The sequence below is a fragment of the Cervus elaphus genome, chromosome 8 (assembly GCF_910594005.1).
Source record: "Cervus elaphus chromosome 8, mCerEla1.1, whole genome shotgun sequence".
Taxonomy (NCBI): domain Eukaryota; kingdom Metazoa; phylum Chordata; class Mammalia; order Artiodactyla; family Cervidae; genus Cervus; species Cervus elaphus.
Window position 1 is genome coordinate 19502023 of NC_057822.1, and position 21035 is coordinate 19523057.

General features: G+C 39.1%; 1 protein-coding gene across 6 annotated transcripts in view; it reads left to right on the forward strand.

Moving 5' to 3' along the window:
• The window catches only part of SLC19A3 (solute carrier family 19 member 3), a 31590-nt gene extending 13466 nt beyond the window's left edge, over positions 1-18124 (forward strand). For 3 of the 6 annotated variants that reach the window (XM_043909796.1, XM_043909800.1, XM_043909797.1), the window contains exons 2-7: positions 8453-8604; positions 11964-12774; positions 14334-14526; positions 15982-16123; positions 16905-17019; positions 17171-18124. In XM_043909796.1, the coding sequence (XP_043765731.1) occupies positions 8455-8604; positions 11964-12774; positions 14334-14526; positions 15982-16123; positions 16905-17019; positions 17171-17223 (1464 nt within the window). In that variant the 5' untranslated portion in view covers positions 8453-8454 and the 3' untranslated portion in view covers positions 17224-18124. Of the gene's footprint in view, positions 1-3506; positions 3738-6990; positions 7151-8452; positions 8605-11963; positions 12775-14333; positions 14527-15981; positions 16124-16904 lie in introns of those variants that run through there. The other 3 variants (XM_043909798.1, XM_043909799.1, XM_043909801.1) reach the window with 3 other exon arrangements.
• Positions 18125-21035: the final 2911 nt, after the last annotated feature.

The window sequence follows — 21035 nt, forward strand, 5'->3', positions numbered from 1 at the left end:
AATCAGCCATGGGTGTACATGTGTTCCCCATTCCCCATCCCACCCCTCTGGGTCATCCCAGTGTACCAGCCCTGAGCACTTGTCTCATGCATCCAACCTTAAAAGAGCAAATATGGTTTTTTAATGAAATTCCATTTATCTTTCTTTTTAGGTTTAGTCCTTGTTGTCATTGCAATGAAATATTTACCAGCCCTGAGGTCACAAAGATCTGTTTTCTTCTAAATGGTACTGTTATAGCCACGCTTTCCGGGAAACAGACTCACTCAGAAGGACAATGCAGATAGTGAAGTGCAGTTTATTACACCGGTGGGCCCAAGGCAGAGTCTCCTCTTAGCCAAGGACCCCGTCCAGCATTTGTGAAGATCTTTTATACCCCATATGTATGTGTCCAAACCCACTATCCCAATTCCCTTGAGACTTACATAAACAAAGGAAGGGTAAATACAACCACAATAACCCCATCATTCACGTGTTATGTGTTCAAACAGTCAATAATCAATAAGCCCGCAGTTACATTCCAAATAGTTAATAACCGATAAGCCTGTGCTTACATTCTGATAGATAGTGTCCGGAGGCAGGGGTGATTAGTGTCTGTTTTCTCTTCTTTAAGATTCCCCTGCCCAGAGGGGGGGGTCTTATCCTTCCATTGTCATTCCCACAGGCGCTAAGCACAGAGTTCAGAGTCCACGCTAAGCACAGAGTTCAGAGTCCACTGGAGAGGTGGCCACGCACGATCAGCACAGACAGGCCTGAGATGGAGTCCAGGCCCTATGAATTCCTTCTTCAGTACTCTCTGGTACTTGAGTTTATTATGTGAAATTAGTTTTTCTGTATGGAATATAGTAGCAATAAGTATTAATGCATTTTAAATAAGATGAAGTCACAGCTAAAATGCAGTCTCTCACTAGAAACTGGTGAAACCACTCTCCAACCTTGATTTTGCAACAGAACAATAGTAGTTAAGCAATTCCCTGGAGTCATTTCCCAGGCCTTCCTCCATCATCAGCTTGCCTTGCTTAAGCAGATTTGGATTTGGATGTTTTACTCAAAATTATATTTTCTTCTGTTTTAGTAGTAAATAGATTAAAAGGCATAAGTAGTTGTTATACTCTATCAGCAAAATGCAGATGTTTCGGTTTTCAGTGATTAAATTTTTGATTTGCCTCTGTCTGGTGAGGGGCTTGGCCTGGCAGGGTTGAAAAATCTAAAAGGGGAGCTTGAGTTTTTTGGAAAATGTAACAAATATTGGCCCTAACTCTCTTTTCACAAAGGCTTTGGGCCTTGGGGAGTGAAGCCATTTGCAAATGTCATCTACTTCCCAGCTGCCCAACCCCTTTGGAATTTAGAGGCTCTGAGATTCATGATCCTTTTGAATTACCAGTCTCTTGCTGTGTTGTTTGAGATAGCTGTGAGATTCTGGAGTATAATGTGAAAATTAGGCCAGTCCCCTTCTCAGATGCTGGTTGTCTTGTCAAGCACCCTCTCCAAGATGAATGGAACAATTAGTAAGGAGGATGGATGGGAATGGGGTAGAGACTGGGGCTTCTAGATAGTTTCCCTCTAAATTATTAGCATCTCAATTAGTTCTGGCAGCATCTTCTTAACAAGCATGGAAGAGGATTTGATAAAATGATTGCTGACTGCTGACCTATCCCTTGTACTCCAGGTAAATGTTGTGGGGAACTTCTGCAAAACCAGATTTGGAGAAGGTCTTTGATCAGGTCACCTTGACCCCTGCCTCAGGGAGCCCTGCAGCTCTGAAAACTTTGGCTCTGAGCAGAATTCCATCCTCTGGGAGTGGGTGGAGGAATCTAATTAACTAAGATTTTTAGCTAGGAAATCTACCCAGACCTCAAAGAACCAGAAAGCCCATTGGTGTGTGCCAGTCTCTACAGTTCTTGCTTTTTAATAGCTGCCTTCCTATGCAAATGAAAATATATATTTAGAAATACCTATGGTCATAAGAGTTTTTATGCATATACACAGCCTATGGATTAGGAAATAGGACACTGCCCATGCCTAAAATTTAGATGAAGTTGTCATAGGCCCAGTATGTTTCCCTGTGGCATATATGAATAATACATGAAAAATTTTTATGTGAACAAATGTGGAAAAGGTTTGTTCCACACAATGAGACTACAAGTGAAGATTAACTGAAGGACATACAGCAAAGTGGAGGGTCTGGACTTTAAGAACCAAGAAATGTGAGTTCTGGGTTAACCTTGCAACTCCTTGAAAAGGAGTCAATTTTTTTGTTTACTTTCCATTTTAAAAAGTTTCATTTTTCCCACATTGTAGAATTATAATAACAAATGAACTTCTTTTGCAGTCCGTATAATAAAATTGAGAGTTTCAGAGGTGATATTATAAAATCCAGGAAACACCTAAGATTATTACTAAAGCTATGCACATTCATATGAAAAAGAATGTTTGCTTGAAAGCAGTTAGAAAGGTTTAAGGATATGGTTAAATAACAATAGAAATGGAAAAAGTCAGTTACACAGCAATTCTTGGAATAAAAGAGAAGAGGAAAAACTGGACTCTATACCAAGACACTAAAAACATGTAGGAGATTGCCTAGAAAAATTTTTCTAAGGCAGATAGAAACAACCAGCCCAACTGTTCATAGTTGAAAGACAAGTAAATCTTCATTTTTTTTCTTCAGGAAATGAAGAATAACTTATGATCACCTCAAAGTGAAGTCAGATAAGACATGCCAGCAAAGAGATTATGTTAAGAAGGTTACCACCCCCACATACCCCAAGAAAGGGAAGCAGCAGTAAAAATATGGAACCTTCTAGACCTAGATCCAAATGAGAGACGGAGAGACTCTGGAGACTTGAGTAGAATATGAAGGGTCCCTGCTGAGGCGCTGTGGATTTTAATGAAAAATAATCATTATCCGCCTGCCAGCAAAAAGAGAAAGGAACATGTAGGTCTCAGAGTAGTTTAGGTGAGTCACTTCCAGTCAAAACGGTATTGGTGGTTTGGGGGCTTGCTCACGGCCACAAGGGCTGGCTGGTCACCACAGTGGTGCGTGTGGCAATGTGTGCCCAAGGCCCACGTGACATACTGCCTGTGTGTACAGATGGCACAACTAGATCTGGTCTGCGGGGCAGGCTGAGCCAGGAGGCTGCGACCTGCCAGGGGCCACCGTGGCTCAGCTGACCAGAGGCTAAAGCTTAGCGCCCTGCTCACCTACCAGCAGGAGCTTGCCCTCCTAAGAGCACTCCAGGGTGTCCCGGGCTCCAAAGCCCTGTTAATTCATTCGCCTCTCTTGTTACTTGCAGCGTCTTCATTGTAGATTTCAAGTCTTGGTAGCCTGATAGGCTGAATTTTAGAGACCCGTCTTTTTTTTTCTTTTTTCCCCCTCTTTAATCCTATTGCCTGCTGCAGTGTTTTTATACCTTTTTAAAAACGGTGATGGAGCATGGAAGTAGTATGTGAGAATTGCTGCCACAGGAACAACTTTTGAAAGGATTGTCATATTTGGAAAACACAGAAAGGGGAAAGATAAGCATCTTCTTTCAAAACTGCCAACTCAGAAAATCAGCGTGATTCATATCCTCAGGTTAGATTCACTGAAGACTCTTTAGGAGGAGGAGAATTTTGTGTGGAGTCCAAACGGAATGATAAATGGATAAAGTAGCAAGAGAACAGCCTTTTCAGGATGGTGCATTGCCGTGAAGGCTGTGGTCCTCCCAGACAGAACAGGTGCTCTATGATGACGTAGACAGGTGAGTTTTATTATGAGGGACGTGATTAGATACTTAGTTCTCTTCTTTCCTCTCCAACTTCTAACCCAGTGGCTCTATCTGCAGTAATGTAATGTAAAGTCATGGTCATAAAGTTGACCCTTGAACAGCATGGTTTTGTGCTGCATAGGTGTACTTGGTCATAGACTTTTTTCAGTACTAAGTACTACAGTAGTACACAGTCTGGTTGTATCCACGGATCCAGAATCATCAATAGAGTAGAACCATGGACCACAGAAGGCCAACTATAACTTCTACTCTGATTTTTCAACTGTGTGAAAAGATGGCACCCCTAACCCCCTCTGGTTCAAGGATCAACTGTATTGATGTACTGATAATCCAAACTAAAGTTTTGGAAGAAACAGGCATACTCTGCAGTGCACTTTGATACTTAAATGTTTTTTATGAAACATTTTTTTTTTTAAATCCTATTGACAACCCACTAAAATTTTTTGACACTGATCATCTGAAAGGCACAGTTCTGAAATAAATTGGAATTGGAATTCTGAGGATATAGCCAGGCAGTCTCAACACAGTGTGAGAGGAAAGATTACTGACCTTGTAATTAGAAAAACTGGGTACAAGTCCAGGTTTTGATGTTGGTTAAACGTGAAAACCAGTGCAAATCTTGTCTCTGGCCCTCGGTTTCATTACATGTAAAACAAGGTCAATACCACTTCCTTTAGCTACTTCACAAAATTTTCAGAGAAAAATTAAAATAATTGGCAGCCACTGAGGAAAACAATATGGAGATTCCATTAAAAACTAAAAATAGAATTACCATATGATCCAACAATTTCATTCCTGGGTGTATAATCCAGAAAAAATAAAAATACAAATTCAGAATGACACATGCACCCCAGTGTTTAGAGTGGCACTCTATAATAGCCAAGACACGGAAGCAGCCCGAGTACCCATCAACAGACAATTGAATTAAGAAGTAGTGGTGTATATATATGCAATGGAATATTACTCATAGAAATAAAATATTACTATCTGCAGCAACATGAATGGAAAGTATTATGCTTAGTGAAATAAATCAGACTAAAACATGCTACATGATACCACTTATATGTGGAATCTAAAAAATTATACAAATGAATGTGTATACAAAGTAGAAACAGACTCAGACATAGAAAACAAGGTCACCAAAGGAGAAAGGGAAGTAGGGAGGGACAAATTAGGAGTATGGGAGTAACAGATAGAAACTGCTACACATAAAATAGATAAGCAACAGGGATTTACTGTATACCACAGGGAGGTATATTCAATATCTTCTAATAATCTATAATACAAAATAATCTGAAAAAGAAAAAAAAAATATATATATATATAACTGAATCACTTTGTTGTACACCTGAAACTAACACAATATTTTAAAGCAACTGTACTTCAGTTTAAAAAATTAAAATAATTTTGCACATGTAAAAATTGTACAAAGAAATTGCATAAGTAACTTGATTATCATAGTCATAGCCATGATGACAGTAAATAGTAGCATCTCAGTAAGATAAAAATATAGTGACCAAAACTTCCAGTCATTGTGAGACCAGGAGCCTCAGGTTTCTCCAGTAGGAGAGAGAGGATTTGAGTGATAACCAGGTTGTTTGGTTACCAGCGCTTTCCAGGGTAGCTGGCAAGGAAATGAGGAGGTGATGGAAATGGTGCCATGGAAGTAGGAGGCATTACCCATCAGAGAAAAGGAAGATATAAACTTGGAACAAACAAACCCAACCCTGAACTCAGCTTTAGCCTTTTATTGCTGAGTGGCCATGAGCTTTGGGAGGATCAGTTTCTGTGTCTGAGAAATTCGGGGCCATGTATATATTTTATATATATATATATATATATAATGTATAATATATAAATTACAATTTTACATTATAAATATAAAATATAAATATGTACAATTTGATAAAATAAGTATATAATATGTTTAAATTGTGATTTAAATAATATATGCATTGAAATATATCATATAATGTATAATAAAATGTGTGTGTGTATATATATATAAATATATATTAATAGCTGTGGCAACTGGAGGAGCCAGTTGTTGTTCAGTTGCTAAGTTATGTCTGACTCTTCAACCCCATGGATGGCAGCTTCCCTGTCCTTTGCTGTCTCCTGGAGTTTGCTCAGATTCATGTCCAGTGAGTCAGAGATGCTATCTAAAAATCTCATCCTCTGCTTTGCCTTCAGTCTTTCCCAACATCAGGGTCTTTTCCAGTGCGTTGGCTCTTTGCATCAGGTGGCCAAAGTATTGGAGCTTCAGCATTAGTCCTTCCAATAAATAGTCAGGGTTGGTTTCCTTTAGGATTGACTGGTTTGACCTACTTGCAGTCCAAAGGACTCTCAAGAGTTCTCCAGCACCACAATTTGAAAGCATCAGTTCTTCGGCACTCAGCCTTCTTTATGGTCCTACTCTCACATGAGCCATGGTGTTTTGTCTAGGGCTGAACACGGGCACTCTGGGGCCACTGCTGGATAAGCAGTTTAGGTTGGATGGGACAGAATAGGTCACAAGCAGAGTTCTGTGTGCATATCAAGGGGTTAGTGGGTAGGGCAGGGTTTGAAAGTCTTATCTGAACCATCAGAATGCCTCCCACCTATCTTGTACGCTCCAGGGCTTAGAGGACCAGCAAAGAATTTCAGGGTAGTAGGTCTATGTGTAGGTTTGGGAAAGCTCCCTAGTTGATTTCTACCCACAGCCAGACATTAGCAGCCAAGAGTCTGAGAGTGCCCCAGTGGACAGCAGACAGAGACAGGGTCATTGCAGAAGGAACGCTTCAGGCTCACAGCAGGTTAGTTTCTTTCCTATGAATTTTGTTGGAAAACTTAACCATATCCAAGACCACCAAAACACATGTCCCCTTTACAGAGGAAAACTTGATGCAAAATTATGAAGGCATGAGAGTGAATTTTTCTGTCGCGCATTGTAATCCACATGAAAAAGCAAGATGTTCTCAAATGTGGTCGCCGTAAAATAAAGGTTTTCTTCTTGTTTTTCTGTGTATTGGCGGATGAGGTCCTTCACTGGAGTTTTTATCTGAAATTTTAATTTCAAGCAATGTTATTGGTGAGCTGGCAAAAGGAAGTATGAGCTTAGTATGAATGATCAGTAAGCTACCTGCCCCACTGAGTGGTGTGAAACTGCTTAGAGATGGGATGGGGCCCATCTTAAAGAAAAGTGGAATAACAGTCTGAGACATGCTGCATTCTTTTTGCAACACAGAGTTACACCAGGATGGAAAAGAAAGGAAATATGAAAAAGATGGCAAGTCAGAGCTTTACCAGCTTAACTTTTTTAACCGAAGAATTATTAATTCCCAGATCATAGACACTCAGAGTCGGATGGAGAGAAAATGTGTAAATAAATACCTTCAGCATATTAAGTAAGATTTCTGAGTCAGAGGTTTCTGTGCAAAATGTAGTAGGCAGGTTATAGAAGCCTTGACCAAGTCGATCTCTATTCTGGGAGTGACCTCCTAGAAGGTCTTGCGCAGACAGACTTCCTTTTATTGCGCCTAATTGCGCTTCGAAGATTCTGCATTTTTACAAATGGGAGGTTTGTGGCAAGCCTGCCTCGAGCAAGTCTGTCCACACCATTTTCCCCGACATCATTTGCTCGCTTCCTATCTCTCTGTCACCTTTTGGTAATTCTCACAATATTTCAGACCTTTTCATTTTTATAATGTTTGTCATGATGACCTGTGACTAGTGATCTTGAATGCTAGTGTGGCAGAAAGATTATTATAACTCACAGAGGGCTCTAATGATGGTTAGCTTTTTTTGGCAATAAAGTACTTTTTAATGAAATTATGCTCAGTGCTTTGTTAGACATAATGCTCTTGCAGAGATAATAGACTACAGTGCATTGTAAACACAATTTTATATACAATGGGAAACCAAAAAGTATGACTCACTTTATTGTAATATTTGCTTTGCTGTGGTGGTCTAGAAGACTCGCAGTATCTCTGGGGTATGCCTGTACACTGGTAATTCACTAGCTGATGTTTTACTTACTTTCACGTGTCCATTGGCCCACTGTTTACCCTTTACTGTGTGTGTGTTCATTCAGTTCAGTCGTGTCCGACTCTTTGGGACCCCATGGACCGCAGCCTGCCAGGTGTCTCTGTCCGTGGGATCTTCTCAGCAAGCATACTGGTGTGGGTTACTATGCCCTCCTTCAGGAGATCTTCCTGACTCAGAGATCAAACCCACATCTCTTGCATTACAGAAGTATTCTTTACCACTGAGCCTCTGGGGAAGCCCTTACCCTTTATTGCATGCTAAGTCACTTCAGTTGTGTCTGACTCTCTCTAACCCTGGGGACTGTAGCCCGCCAGGCTCCTCTGCCCATGGGATTCTCCAGGCAGGAACACTGGAGTGGGTCGCCTTGCCCTTACCCTTTATTAGTAGCTACTTACTACCAGGATTATGATGGAGAGCACTAATGAAGTGGGACTCTACTCCCAGCAATAATGAGTAAGAAGTTTGTTGATAAAGTAGGGTTGACTGGCTTCCGTAAGAAATAGTTGAAAGCAGTTGTTAATCACTCACCTTTTCAGGTCAGCTTGAGATAGAGGAAACTTTGTCCTCTCATTAAACATTTAGAAATCAGTTCTCCATTCTCTACCCAGAATGCCAGAAAGAATAAACCTCAGTTCATTTTGGTTTTGTTTTCATTTGATCAGCCATGAGTTGTTTCCAGACTTCAGAGAGCCAGTCTTGGATTTATCCCACTGTGATCCTCTGCCTGTTTGGGTTTTTCTCCATGATGAGACCCTCAGAACCCTTCCTTATGCTGTATTTATCTGGACCAGATAAAAACCTGACCAGTGCAGAGGTGAGTTAATACCCATACGAACCTTGATGTTGTTTAATCTTACGGGACTTAAACGAGGACATAGAGTCAGGGTGTCATTCAACTGGAAATAAGATTAACATACTGACCTCAATGAATCCCATTTTCATGGTGTTTGTTATTTTATAGAACTGTTCAAACTGCTCTTCGCACCTCACACTTGCGAAGATGGGAAACCTAAACACATTGCATGTATAATAAATATTTTCACTTTTACAGAGTTCTAACATTAGGCTTAATGCATGGGAACATGTCAAGTCTCATTGATTCTGTTATACTTAGCCTAAGATACAATCACTGCCAGGCACAGGATCTAGTCCTAATAACCTTTTAGTTTGCTGGGGTATAAGCAGAATTTATTTTTTAAAATGTAGCATTTCTTTAAAAGTGTTAAGAGTGTTAAGTTACTCAGTCATGTCCAACTCTTTGCCACCTCATGGACTGTAACCCACCAGTCTCCTCTGTCCATGGAATTTTCCAAGCAAGAATACTGGAGTAGGTTGCCATTCCCTTCTCCAGGGGATCTTCCCTACCCAGGGATTGAACCCAGGTCTCCTGCATTGCAGGCAGATTCTTCACCATCTGAGCCACCAGTGAAGCCTTTCTTTAGGACACTTAATTTTGAAAAACTGTTTATCAGCAGATGAGACATTAACAGTTTTATCTCCCAGCTTTATCTTCCCTGGAAATTCCAATTCTCTAATTCAAAAGGTCCACTGCTTTTTTTTTTTTTTTAATGACAAGTGTAACAAGGAAGTGCACTGACCCAGCTGGAGAATTACCCTGGGCTGGTTCTGTAGTCTCCAGTCCTAGCTAAGAAGACACTGCAGATTGTGAAGCTTCTCCTGAAAGGGTCATTGATGCTGTTTTATTTGGTGATGAGGCGGTAAGGACAGAAGGGCACGTTTATTCTGCTACACTGTAAAATCACTTAGGGGCAGCTCTGTCTCAGAGTTTCCGAGACGGGAATATGACTCTGTTAAGACAAAGCAGACCACAGAGAGAGGTCCAGAATCAGCCAGTGAACCCCAAGTCTCTACTTCTGGAACCATTATGGACCAGTGCAAAAGTGTTAGTCACTGAGTTGTGTCCGACTCTTTGCAACCCCATGGACTGTAGCCCGCCAGGCTCCTCTGTCCATGGAATTCTCCTGCAAGACTACTGGAGTGGGTTGCCATGCCCTTCTCCAGGGAATCTTCCTGACCCAGGGATCAAACCCAGGTCTCCCGCATTGCAGACAGATTCTTTACTATATGAGCCACTAGGGAGCAACTGTGGACTAGGCGGACCGCATAGGTGCAGCCCCGTCACACTAGCCTTTCAAATCACTGAACTGCCCCCCTTGTCACTGACACAGGGACCCATTGAGGTTGCTGCAGGAAGCAGGGGGCCCAGAAGAGAGGCTAGTGTGGCCAACCTCCACCTGTACCCACCATGCCCCAAAGATCAACAACTTCTTCAGTGCTTTCTATGAATGAACAGTGAGGTCCCCGGCATTTCTAACTAAATCCATGAGACAACATGTATTAAGTGGAGACCAAGAATTGAGTAAACAGAGATAAATCAACAGAATTGAAGAGAAACGTGGTTGGAAGCCCAGTCAATTTGTCCAGGAGGGAGACGAAATGCATTGCTTGTTCCTACATCGTAATTCTGCAGGGTGCTTTACTCTTTGCTGCCTTCCTGTGTGTGTTCATTCAGACTTGCAAGGGCTATTTTTTGCCATAATGATGAATCAAGACAAAGATAAAGGTTGCTGAATTCTTCTAACACTGTAGCTGCTTTATCAAGTGTTGTTAATCTTCAGGCAAGACAAGGATAGTATTTTTTTTAATAGCCTGAAAAACCCACAGGTCTGTTGAACAATTTTTAACTAGTTTACAGGCACACCTCAGAGACATTGCTTGGTTACAGACATAATAAAGCAAATAATGCAATAAAGTGAGTCACATGAATTTTTTTTATTTCCAACAAATAGTTATGTTTATACCGTACTAATCCCCAGTGGCTCAGACAGTAGAGAATCTGCCTACAATTCAGGAGACCTCAGTTCAATCCCTGGGTCAGGAAGATCCCCTGGAGAAGGGAATGGTTACCCACTCTCTAGTATTCTTGCTGGAGAATTCTATGGACAGAAGAACCTGGTGAGCTACAGACCATGGGGTTACAAAGAGTCGGACATGACTGAGCAAGTAATGGTCTCAGCTGAGCATGACTTTCAGTCAAAGACTATTAAATATGCAATAGCATTATGCCAAACAATATATATACCTTAACTGAAAAATATTTTATTACTAAAAAAATTCCAAAACAATTACAATAGTAACATCAAGAATCACTGATTGTAGATTCCATAACAAAGATAACAACAATGGAAAAGCTTTAAATATTGCAAGAATTAACCAAAATATGACAAAAAGACATGAAATGAGCAAATGCTGTTGGAAAAGTGACACCAGTAGTCTTGCTCAATGCACGTTGCCATAAACCTTTAATTTGTAATAAAATAAAATAAAAAGAACAAAAAGTAAAAAGCACAGTATCTGCAAAACACAATAAAATGAGGTATGCCTGGGCTCTAGTGTACATACTATTATACATTTAGCATAGTTCACCTGGGGCTTCCCTGGTGGCTCAATGGAAACAAAACTACCTGCCAGCACAGGAGATGCAGGTTTGATCCCTGGGTCAGGAAGATCCCCTGGAGAAGGAAACCCACTCCAGTATTCTTGCCTCAGAAATCCCGTGGATAAGAAGAGCCTGGTGGACTATAGTCCATGGGGTCTTGAAAGAGTCAGACATGACTTGGCAACTGAACAACAAAGTTCAGATTGCACGTTAAGCAGATACATTCTTGTACTGAGATGCATGTAGATGTATAAAGTGGGTTTTTGAGGTGGTGGGGGAGCTCTCTTTTCCTAGGGTTTCCTTGAAAATCAGTTTTCTATCCTGCTTTCTCATAATGTGAAGATACCCTATCTAATTAAGGCTTCCCTGGTGGCTCAGATGGTAAAGAATCTGCCTGCAATGCAGGAGACCTGGGTTCGATCCCTGGATTAGGAAGATCCCCTGAATGAGGGCATGGGACCCCTCTCCAGTATTCTTGCCTGGAGAATCCCCACGGACCGAGGAGCCTGGTGGGCTACAGTCCATGGCGTCACAAAGAGTCAGACATGACTGAGCGACTAAGCACAGCACAGCACCCTATCTGATTAGATGCAGAGTTTTATATTGGGCAAGCCACATGGATCAACACCTTAGTAATACACAAGTCTGAGAAAGGTTACCCTCCTCACTTCCCAGTGCTTCGTGGTCACAGAATCCATTTTCCATCTCTGCAGCTCACAAATGAGATCTTCCCCGTGTGGACCTACTCTTACCTGGCGCTACTGCTCCCAGTCTTTATCCTCACCGATTATGTCCGCTACAAGCCAGTCATCATCCTCCAGGGGATTAGCTTCATCATTTGCTGGCTGCTGCTCTTGTTTGGCCAAGGAGTCAGGACTATGCAGGTGCTGGAATTCTTCTATGGGATGGTCACCGCCACTGAGGTGGCCTACTACGCCTACATTTACAGCGTGGTCAGCCCGGAGCACTACCAGAAGGTGAGCGGCTACTGCAGGAGTGTGACGCTGGTGGCCTACACGGCGTCCTCCGTGCTGGCCCAGCTCTTGGTATCCCTGGCCAGCCTGTCCTACTTTTACCTCAACGTCATATCCTTGGCCTCTGTCTCTGTGGCCTTCCTCTTCTCACTTTTCCTACCCATGCCTAAGAAGAGCATGTTTTTTCATGCAAAACCCAGTCAAGAAGTCCTTCCAAAGTCACCAGGAATGGACGCTGTCTCAGAGGAACCTCAAAAGGATCACAAGCCAGTGGGAAAAGAAGTGTTCGCTGATTCAGGGGACCCAGATGATGGCCAGGTGACCAACTCAAAGCCAGGAAATGTAGCTCTGAGAGTTTTTGTGCAGTGGTTACAAGATTTGAAGCAGTGTTACTCCTCAAAACATCTTTTTTACTGGTCCCTATGGTGGGCTTTTTCTACGGCAGGTTACAACCAGATTTTGAACTATGTTCAAGTCCTGTGGGATTACAAAGCACCGTCCCAGAGTTCAATATATAATGGAGCAGTAGAAGCTATTGCAACTTTTGGAGGTAAGTAAACATTGATCTATCTTCCTTTGTTGCCCAATCCCCACCCCTCCCCCGCCCCCGTAAACTAAATTCATTTCTCCAGTTGCTAAATTCTCCACAGTGGTAAATTAAGTCTTTTCAGAAGGCATATTAATCGTTTTCAGGCATTGAAGGCAATGGGGGGAAAAAGAGGAACAGTTAATGTGTTTAATGTGTTACAGATAACTCAAGAGTTCAGGATTCAACACCAACTGGTTACGTTCTAACCAGATTCCTAAAATTCCATTTCCTCATCAAGAAAAGTGTTAATATTGCCCTCTTTTCTTTCAGGATTGTTTTTAATATCAAGAAAATGGGTATTTTGTATTAATATATAAACAAGGTGTTCTGTTATCTTAGAAAATGAACTGAAATATTAAGACTTCCAAATTTTCACTGGAAGTATTTTTGTTAATAAAGGATTTGATTTAGCTAATGCCTGTCTTTAAGCAAGTCCAGGTTCTACACCACACGTTTCCAAAATTAGCTTTCTTATGAGATTTAAATCAGAAGTGGAAGATATTTGAGAGTCAAGATTCTAATATCAGAGAGGAGTCTGCCTTTGAAGTTCACTCTGCAATAAATATTTATATCCTGGTTAACAGAAACTTAAATTCAGCTAAGACTTTGAAGATATTTTCTAGGAAGTAGGAGATTTCCACACCCTCCTTTACAAAAAAATTTCAGAAACCTCATGTGGCAACCATTTTACTATTGTTTCCCTTTTAGAAGACTTAATGTTTAGCTCCTGGAAACCAGGACAGTCTTGGAATTGGTTCACTGAAATTATTTATCCCACATTTCAAATTCTGAGAAGAAAAGTAATTTTATTTCTTTGGTAGTAATAGTTCTTGCCTAGATCACATGTGGAAAAGTTAATCAAATCTCAGTAATTCAAAACATAAATCCCTCTCACTTCATTAAAAAGAACTATAATTACTAACCCTAATTTCTGTCAGTTATTCAATCTCGTAAATTCTGTAAATTGTTCACCTCAAACCCAAGGTAGATTAAACCAAATCTTGAAGTCATTGGGATGAAGATTAGAAGAAAGATTAAGATTAGTACTAATGACTGAATTTTACTACCCAGTGCAACATATCTGTTATATATTGCTGAAAAAAACAACAAAGAAAGGCAAATATGAACAGTCTAGGTGTACTGCCAGACAACTGTTTCATCTTTATCTATCCTTGCCCTGAACTTGTTATATTAAGCAACTGAGTTTATGTATCTTTTTTTCCCATTCTGATAGTTAGGAACCTTTCTGGTCCCTCTGCATAGAACAGTGTTTGGCATGTAGTTGATGCTGATTTAAAGTGTGACAACTAAATATTTGAAATGAAAGACAGTAACCAAGGGAAAACATGCTTGAGAAGTGGATAAATCCCCACCGAGGCGAGTCACGTTATTTTCACAAATTGTGAAAGTAATATATTCATCTTTCAGAATTGCCTGAAACCTGAGTTATTAAGACAGCATGTTAATATTTCATTGGGCAAAGTCAGTATGTTGGATCTTCCTTAATGTTTCTTCTGTAGGGGCCCTGGCTGCCTTTGCAGTGGGTTACATGAAAGTCAACTGGGATCTTCTGGGAGAGTTGGCTCTGGCCATCTTCTCAGTTGTCAATGCAGGCTCTCTATTTCTAATGCATTACACGACCAACATATGGGCGTGCTACGCTGGCTATTTGATATTCAAGACTGTCTATATGCTCCTTATCACCATAGCAGTGTAAGTATTACTAAGCATTTCTTCCCACTTCTAAAACGAAACCATGTTCTCTTTTCTGTATTCCTGTAATTCCACTGAGAACTTCGGAAGGATTTTAATCAATGCAATATTAAATGTTGACTACTTCATATTAAATTAGGCACAGTTAAGCCATCTTTTCATTCAATTGTTTATCCATTGAATATTGCTAATATTAGTCAGCAAGGAAAAATGTTTTGTAAGTTCATAAACCAAAGGCATGTTACAGTGTCAGTTGTAATCTTTATTTCAAGTGATTTTCCTGTTTGCACAGTATGATGCAGTTTGATTTGTGATTAAGGTGAGATTTCATCTCTAATTTCACTTGGTTTCTAGAGCAATTCCAGGCATATACTTTTGTATGAAACAAAATATTCTCAGCCCGTCATAAGAAGTTAAATACTGAAAAAAAGTAAATGCAAAAATCACAGGAAACTATAAATCCCAGCGATTTTTTTAATGATTAAAAGAATTTGGTTCCATATATAAGTGCAGAGAACTATGAAATAAGAGTATTTCATGGAAATAAGAGTATAGGAAATATGATTTGGTTTCACTGAAAGAGATAAGAAACATTTGAATTTCAAACACATGAAAGAAGTAGTGCCAAGGTTTTAATCTGTGAAAAATGCTTGACAAGTAATTAACAAAACACAGAAATATAAAGACCCTGAGAAAAGATCATGAAACACAGGAAAGAGATGAAGCTTGTGGCATACTCTTTTTTTTTTCTTTCACTGAACGGAATCAGGTTAATGTATCAAACTCATGTATCTTGAGGGTTTTTTTTAATGTATTTTGTTAAGGTAGAATGACATTATTTCTTTTCATTTTAAGAATATTCAGAACCCGAAGCCTTTTACCTTCATTCCAAGAAAGAACTGCAAATATCATATATTTGCCAGTCTTTCAAAAGTGTTTTGTAATAAGACTTCAAAATCTATATAATTATAAAAAAAAAAAAGTTAGTTATAGATTCACTCAGTTATACCACCAGTCATGGTTTGAATCTTCCAAAGAACAATTCACCTACCAAACTTTAAAACTGCCAATAGAGTCAACAATAAAAAGAATAACTGTCCAAAAAATTCCTTAGGTTGGATGTTGCTGATTTTCATAAAAATGCACTGTGAAACAGTATCTAAGATCAGATAGCCTCCCATATTCTCAAGTTATGAGAACTAGAACATTTAAGTTTAATTTCCGTAAGTATTAAATTGGATAAGAGCAAATTTGCCATATTCCTTTAACTACATTTTAATTCAGCCTTTAAGTATATGTACATTTTTTTTCTCTGCTCTGTCTGTCTGTCTGTACTGGAGGAGATTTAGACAAAAAGTGCTGTTAGTAAGACATTTTCTCTTCAGTCTCTGTCTTTTAAAGATAAGAATCCCATGTATGTTCATGTTTTAAAAGATATTATGTGTTGAATGACAGGTTTCAGATCGCTGTTAATCTGAGTGTGGAACGCTATGCCCTGGTGTTTGGAATCAACACCTTCATTGCCCTGGTGATTCAGACCATTATAACTGTAATCGTAGTAGATCAGGGAGGACTGAGGCTTCCAATCAGCATTCAGGTAGGTTGCAATACTTCCACTTACCTATTCATGTAATTGGGGGAATGTAGAATGAAAGGGATTTTGTTCAGCCTTACCACTGCCAGTATTTAATGTCTTGGATTCCTTGGCTAGGCAAATTTTAAAATAAGCCATTCCTTTAATTACAAACTATAAAATCAAGCAGATTTTGAGCAGTGATCACTGTAGGTTAGCATTTGCTTTGGCTCCTAAAGCCCCATCAAGTGACGCTCACCGTCATGTCCCCCTTATGCCTCCTCTTCCTCCCACGGTCTAGGACCAAGGTTTACTAAGGTGCCACAGGGGAGGAGAACATGCTTACCGAGTCTACTTCCCTTTTCCCTTCAGCTGTGAGAGACTTAAAATTAGACCAGCATCACGTTTCACATATGGTTCCGAAATAAAGGGGATAAGGCAGGTGACAAGTAACCTCAGTGTTTATAATCCATTCCTGGAGACACTACATATGCACTATTCTCCAAACATGGACACATACATCAGTAGGATTTAGTGTTTTTGTTTTTTACCAATAGTGGTATCTGCTAGAATTTAACCCAAACAAACTTGACTCTAGAGCCCATACTCTTAGTTACTGCATTGCTTATCCTTTCACACCTGGTTCTTCTAAAAGGGGAGAAGGAAGCTTTATGCAAATCTAAAGATCTGTATTAAGATCCTAGGTCTCAAAAACCCCATAATCCAAGTAAATCAATAGCATCGCTGTGTATTATCAAGGACAGTCATATTTCATGTGTGTCTAATTCAATTTGTTTTTCTCTAGTTTTTAGTTTATGGAAGTTACTTTGCAGCCATTGCTGGCATTTTCCTAATGAGAAGCATATACATTATCTACTCAGCCGCATGCCGAAAGAGAGTGCAGAACTCTGCTATTACAGGTCAGACTCCATATAGGCCACACCCAGAGCAACCAAAGAACGTCTAATGAGCAAAGCTCTAACCTCTGTCAACCACTGCAGCCTCTGAGCAAGGACTCTGCTGGTCACACTCACATATATACTGAGTGTCATATATTAACCCCCTTCACAGGTCTGGATTCCAAAGAACATTTTCAAAACCAGGGAAGTTCAGCCTTGGACTAGATATCTCTGTGCCCAACTGACCTGGATGCAGCTGACCAGGGCTATCATCTCAATTCAACAACCCATGTCGGGGAACTCCAATGAATAGCCATGACTGGAAAATTCTGGTTTTGATCGCTTACAAGGATACGCATGTGGTATGGAAACAAACCATAAAAAACCCCAGTCATCCTTAAGTTGATGTTCCCCAGCTGTGAACAGAAATACTAACTGAAGTGACCTTGTTCCTTTCTTACATATTGGTTTTGTTTTACCAAAATAGGCAACACAATGGACATTTTTTGTCACATGAACCATTGTCCTTCTTCCATTAAATATATTTCTTTAAAACATACAGTTCCCTGAGAAAATTGTAAGACTTGGTCCCATTTGTAAGGACTCCTTTTCTCTCCTGAGAACACAGTATTATTCACAAGCTATTATTTGTTAATATCACCACTTAATTTTTTCACGATGACTTCTCACTTTGTGCTCTGCTGAGCTTTGTTGTTGAAACTCTATCTCAGGAGTAGCTTCATACACTCCTGTGTGGCCACAGAGTGACATTCATGCCAATTTCCAGTGGTCCCAGGAGAGGCAATAAGCTTCTTCCTGTCATGACTCCTGAAGACGGAAATGGCAACCCACTCCAGTAGTCTTGCCTGGAGAATCCCATGGACAGAGAAGCCTGGCAAGCTACAGTCCATGAGGTCACAAAGATTCAGACACAACTGAGTGACTATCACTTATCACTCACTATCTTGACTCCAGAGAGGTGTTTTAATATCATGTCAATGTGATGTCTGCCTAAAACAGAAAAACCTAAGTAGACATTTTAGGGATTTCTAGAAGTATTTGTAAATAAGAAAATTAATTTTTAGATGGCAGAAATTGTGCTAAATAAAATAGACGTGTGCAAAAATGTAAAGAGCCTTTCTAATTTTTTGATGAATTGTGATGAAAAATGTCTGAGTTTGCATGTCCTTTGAAACTTCAACAATAGTCTCATTGAACAGTCTGCAACTGGGAATACAGAATGCTGATTCAATATTTTGTCTTTCCAATAGACTTTTCTGCAAATCTGAAAATTCAATCACTGGATGAAAAATTAAAATTCAGTCCAAAAGTCAACAATACTTACTTAGTGGAGAAAGCTAATAACTAATTATATCATAAACAAGGGAAGAATGACCACTGTTATAGTGAAGATATTAGTCAACACAGTGAGGTAAAGAATGAAAAGTCAAAAATTGGAAAGAAGGGGAATTCCCTGGGGGTCCGATGGTTAGGTCTCTGCACTTTCACTGCCAAGGGCCCAGGTTCGACCCCTGATCTGGGAACTAAGATCCCACAAGCTGTGCAGCAAGCCATAAAACAAACAAAAAAATTCAAAAGAAGGAGGAAAGACTGTCACAATTACAGAGGCTATAGGTATGCATCCAAGAGACTCAACTAATAACATAGTAGTACAGAAAGTAAGTGTATAGAAATCAAGAGCTTTTGTGATACAACAACCATTTAGAAGCTATATGTTAGTAAAAGGCCACATTTATAGTAGAATAAAAATGAAATACCTATGATTACATTTAATCTATTTAACAATTCAATAAATATGTAACACATATGCCTGAAAACACTTCTGGAAATTACAAAACAACACCTAAACATGGATTCGCCTAACCTTGTTCTTGACTAGTAAGAAAAACACATAAAGGCATTAGGCTTCCTAAACAATTTATTTGGTAAATCCTATCCCAGAGGGGAAAAAAATACCCTTTTCAACTAGTAGAGGTGATTCTAAATTTATTTGGAAATTAACAAAGAAGAACCAATAGAATGTTTTTTTAAGTGGAAAACAAGATTAAATTATTTGCAGAGAATAAAATCTAGCTCTAAAATCTTAATTACAGTAACATAATCAGCATGAAGAGACAGTTTGAATTAATGCCTAATTCATATGAAAATTTAGACTATTATAAAGATAGCATCTCATACAAGAAGAAACGTGAATATTTAATAATGTTGGAACTATTCTTTTCAAAGGAAAAACTAAGTTGGACTAGAATAACTATCAGTATGTAATGTATATGTATCAATAGGCAAATATGAAAAATGAAACTGAAACTACCAGAAGAAAACATGTGAAACTTACTTTCTAACTTTAAACCTTTCCAAAGTAACAGAAAATCTGGAAGTCATAAAAAAGTGAATTGACAGCATAAAACTAACCTTAGGCATGGAAAGTAAAGCAATATAAGCAAAGCCAAAAGACAGCTGATAATCTGGGTGAAATATTGCAACTCATCAAAGCTACTTTTCCTAATTTTTATAGAACCAACACAAATTGAGAAGATAGAAGTCAAAAACCTGAGGGAAAGATGAGCAAAGAATGTGAACAGGGAATTCAAAGAAAGAAAAATATAAATGACTCAGATATATGAAAAAAATGCTTCAATTAACTCATAAGAGAAATGCGTATTAAAAGTACAATGAAAAAAAGAAAAAAAATAATAAAAGTACATTGAAGCTCCATTTTTCACCTCTCAGAGTAGAAAATAATCTAAATGTGTGATAATAGAATTTGTTCTCTGGGAATGGGTCAATGGCAGTCTTGAAAATTCTTGGTGGGACTGTACATTGTCTTCATGGCTAGGAAGGAAAATTCAGGAGTTTCAAAATTACAAATGTGTGTATCTTTCCACCTATAGATTTGTCTGATAGAAATATGTATTACTGATATACTTGCATGCTTGGGAACTGACTTGTGTAAATGTATTTCGTTACAGCAAAGTTTCTAGGCACAAAGGATTAGAAGCTATTTACCTTCATTAAAAGGGGAGAGAAGTGTATTATGGGACACCAGTATATTCACATGTAATAATATTAACGAGCTCTAAATATATTATTACTATTTAGTAAATAATGATAAATTATTGTTAAGCGAAAAAAAGTCAAATGACAAAATAGTAATGAATGCAACAGCTCATCATTCATGTAAAGGTAAGGAGAAAAATAACTATAATGGCTTATATACACATACAACTTCTGGAAAGATTTTAAAAAGTTGATAATAATCTTTCCCTGCTGTGGGGTAATGGGAACCAGAAGGAGTTGTCATCTCATCATGGTTTTTGATGTTTGCACCCCCAAATTAAAATATTGATTCTCAAAAACGCATTTAGCTTCTTGGGAAATAAATCAGCGTGGATGAATAAGGAGCTAGAATTTTTAAATTATTTCTATTATTTCTAATAACTCATTCCACTGTTTTTACATTTTGGGCAATATGCAAGGTTAACAAAATGTACATTTATTAATCAAACAAACACACAAGAAAAAATGGAATATTTTTTCAATAGAAAATTTTATTTGTTATCTCAATAAAGAGAAAGGTTATTACCTTTTTTAATTGAAACATAGGTTTGCTTGGTAAGTTTTTGTGCCTGGTAAGTACACCTTATGGAGAAAAATTTTAAATGTTTTGCTTTGTACAGAGAATGACTCAGAAACAACAACAGAAACAGAACTCATAGACAAATAACAGAAATAAGGAGGAAGAAATAGCAAAAGAACAGCCTTTTCTGAGAAGAAAAAAAAATGGTTATGGTTCTAGCTTGTTTGGTTTGCTCTCTGCCTGTATTTAGGCCTTGACGAAGGTGAAGTATGTTACTCTAGTTGAGAAACTTGTCACAGAAGAGGCACTTTTGGCAGGTAAGCAGGGCCACAGGGCCTGTGAGGAAGAGGCACACGGTAGCAGCAGTGAAAACATCTAGAGGAAGGTGGCAGGTGGCGGGGAGGCCTGGGCCCCCGAGGCCCTGCACGTCCGCTGCTGC